This window comes from Symsagittifera roscoffensis, chromosome 5, assembly GCF_963678635.1.
Source record: "Symsagittifera roscoffensis chromosome 5, txSymRosc1.1, whole genome shotgun sequence".
Classification (NCBI taxonomy): domain Eukaryota; kingdom Metazoa; phylum Xenacoelomorpha; order Acoela; family Convolutidae; genus Symsagittifera; species Symsagittifera roscoffensis.
Genome location: NC_087066.1, coordinates 18,399,074 through 18,402,583, shown reverse-complemented (window position 1 = coordinate 18,402,583; position 3,510 = coordinate 18,399,074). Strand labels below are relative to the sequence as shown.

Below are 3,510 nucleotides of genomic sequence, written 5' to 3'. Positions count from 1 at the left end.
ATGCATGCCAGAAAGCTGGATGAGAATCATACAAAACAAAAGATAATTGCAACGATTTATGCCACTAACTAAATAATACGCCATGGTCATCAGAAAAAAATTCTAAATACATTAAAACATTGACTATCCAAAATATACAGCACAATGATAGGATATGAGACATCCCAACAAACTTGAACTTAAACTCATACGTAACTAAATTACTTGAACGACTAAATGAAATTATAAATTTGATTGCTTTTTTAAATCATACAACTCCCAAACAAACTTATATGTCGTCAAAAATTGAGGTTGGTCCCGTATTCCGAGCTCCAAAATTTTTTATATTATTTGCTTCTTCTCTGTTCTTGTGGTCTTGAAAATCAACATAGTCGTCGTCTAGCAGATCTGTAGCCGAGTTGTCACTTGCCGAATCGAGTTTGTTAGCGGTTCCGTTCGAGTTTCCATTGCTCTGATTAGTTTTGCTCATAATGAATGAAGGAGCACCGGATGGTCCGTTGCGAGAATATTTGGCTGGAATAAAAATCAATATAAACTATCTTTTAAAAGCTGTCTGAAGAAAACCAGCAAACTGGGAGGATAAACTTAAGCAATTTTTGTGGTATAAATACATCTACAAATTATATACACAGGAAAAGCTGCACACAGGCAAAATGGAGCTTAAAAACTAAGAGACAAAAAAATGAGTCTGGAGAGAAAATAAAAATAGACACAGAGGCGAAGCCGGTCTTCGCATCAGTAGCGATACGAAAAAATATGTGAAAACAGAATCAAAGCAATGAAAAAAGTGGCTGGATAAAAATAAACAAGTATTGCTTCACAATTATGGAAATCCAATTTGAAGCTAACTTTTATGTGTCCTTAAGATTTTCAGCAACATTAAACATTGCACCAAAACTTTTGTGAGATTACACAGAAGCAAAGCTGCACAATGCAAAAACAAGCAACGAGTGGCAAAATTGAGTGCTATAAATTTTACACAAGCGAAGCAGAGGTTCGCAAATGTAGTGAAACAACGCAAGCATAGAAATTGAACAAAGCTGAGTTTTTCAACAAAAATTTTTATTCAGTTTTTCATGACGCTCATATCTCGCCGTTGGATATATCTTCAGTTGAATCGCCCTGTTTTTCTTACTGATATTGATTTAGAAATTCATGGTATGGCTCTGGAAAAAGTTCCCGATACGGGATCCTGTGCTTGTGACAACGTGCCGAGCTTAATTCATGACCAGAACGCTTCTTTTTAGCATCCTTTGTCTACCTTTTATTTAAATATATTATTTCTTCACGAACGTGGCCTGCTTTTTGGAAAATTGCGCACATATCCCCGATACACAAAAAATAAACTGAACCATTTGTTAAAAATTATCGACCTACTTCAATCTTACCTAGACTATTCCTAATTTTTGAAAAAAAAATTGTTCAATTGCACTTATCCGCAGATTCAAGCCAATCTTAATGAAAAGCTACAAGATTCAGAAAAAGGTCAATCATGCGTCACCTAATTACTGATGTTTCTTGATAAAGTTAACTTGAATTATGACGATGTCAATCGGCTCATTCTGTATCCTGACTTCCAAAACGCGTTTGTTTCTGTCTCATGTTTTTATTGCAAAACAAACTCGCTTTCAATGGTTTTCACGAAGATTTCTCAATCTGTTTCAGTCTTAGTTGGAAGGTAGAAAGCAGTGTGTTAAAGTAAACGGATGTTCATCAGCCTACTACCAGAAACTAGTGGAGTCCCACAGGGAAGTGTACTTGGATCTTTGCTGTTTATCATTTTCATGCTCGATTTACCGATGAACTCAGCCTGTTTTTGTTTCGCTGATGATACAAAGCTGAATACATCTCTCACTCCTCTCAATTCTACTTTTGCAGGATGACTTAGATGTCCTCAAACTTTCGGCGACTTAGACTTAATATACCCAAATATGGTGTTTTACCAAGCGGGATCAAGAATTCTGCATCCCTTTTTCTGGTAAACACTGAGCTCCAAATAATCAATCATAGTACTGGCTTAGGACTAAAGTTACCACTAATTTAAAATGGGTTTATCATGCAAGAAATAAATGACAGAAGGCGCGAAAACTTTTCGGTTATCAATGGCACTGTTATCTTGCTATATGCTCATTCTGCTTGGTTTCTGGATATAAAAACGTTGAGACAATTCGAATCGTTTAATTACTCTGACTTTACCACGGCATATTACGGCGCTAAAATTATCAAGATTTGTTGTACATTTCAAATACGCTGTCGATAGCTTACCAATTGATTGAAAAAGACATACGATTTTTCATCAGTATTCGTCTCAGAGCCAATTGTTTTAACTTAGATGATTTTTGCGAAATCCTGGAACCAAATCGGACCCTCAGACACTCTTCGCATCTGATGTTGAAAACCCGCAAAATCTCTAAAGGGTCACTTAAATGCCGTTGTTCATTCTGTACAGAATTTCCTAAGAGCTTTGTTTGACTTATATAAATTCTTCCGCGGGTTAAGTTGAAGATTTTAACTACTACAACTAGATTTGCAAGCTAGTGGGTTAAAAAAACGAGACCAAAATCAGTAGAAAGTGAGAAAAAAAAGAGACGGAAATCATTTCATCGAAAATGAGTAAAATAGAAAAAAAATGGAAAAATGATAGCTGGTTACTGTGCCAGTACCACCGAATGTTTCGACCAAGAACAAAAAAAAACTTTCTTGGAGTAGTGTCGTTTTTTTCTGCGTGGTGTGATAAAAAGATCTGAACGAAAAAAATGGAACACAAGAATATTTGACAGACATAGTCAAAAACTGTAGAAAAATTACTAATAAAAAAACACAAAAAAAAGAAAAAATTTCAAAATTTTTGCAGGAATTTTTCGAGTTTTTGAGGTTTTTACTTTCCAAATGGCGCTACTAACTTCAAACACAACTTTACTTGGCAACTAAGTAAAACTTTACAAGGTAGAACTCGCTCGCATTTATTCGCTCGAATTTAGACCTGTTTTTCTGGATACGGGGAAAAGTTTTTGCAAATACTCAGGTAGATGCCACGTGATCCGGAAAGGTCATAACAAAAAAATTAGGCAATTTTTAAATTCTTCAAAAATTAGGTGCCCCATATCAACTGATACATACAGCACAACAATCTCTTATTCCCTCAAACGACGCAATATAACATAAACCAAAACCATTTAAGTGAAAAAATAACTAAGAAAATGGTATAAAACCAAACTCAGAATTTGTAAACTTCCCATTAAAAAAAATTATCAATTATTGTTAAACAGCTTAAACAGCAAAAAAACATGCTTTGAAGAAAAAACGATGTTTCAATTTCATTTTATATAAAAATCGACGAGCCCGGAACCTGATGCTATGAATGATCTTGTGTTTTACCACTGGACAAAGTGAGAGGATGCCCGAAGGAAGTGAGGTTCTATATAAAGCAAGCACAGATTTGTGAGAAAAATTTTTAGGGAATAAAAGTCTTGTTACCAAATACATGTACATTTTCTCTCGCAGATGAAT

General features: G+C 34.9%; 1 protein-coding gene across 1 annotated transcript in view; it reads right to left on the bottom strand.

Annotated features, from left to right (window-relative positions):
• Positions 1 to 268: 268 nt before the first annotated feature.
• Positions 269 to 3,510, bottom strand: part of LOC134846631 (G-protein coupled receptor-associated protein LMBRD2B-like) — a 9,574-nt gene continuing 6,332 nt past the window's right edge. The window contains exon 6 of the mRNA XM_063864016.1: positions 269 to 513. Coding sequence (XP_063720086.1) covers positions 269 to 513 — 245 coding nt within the window. The remainder of the gene's footprint in view (positions 514 to 3,510) is intronic.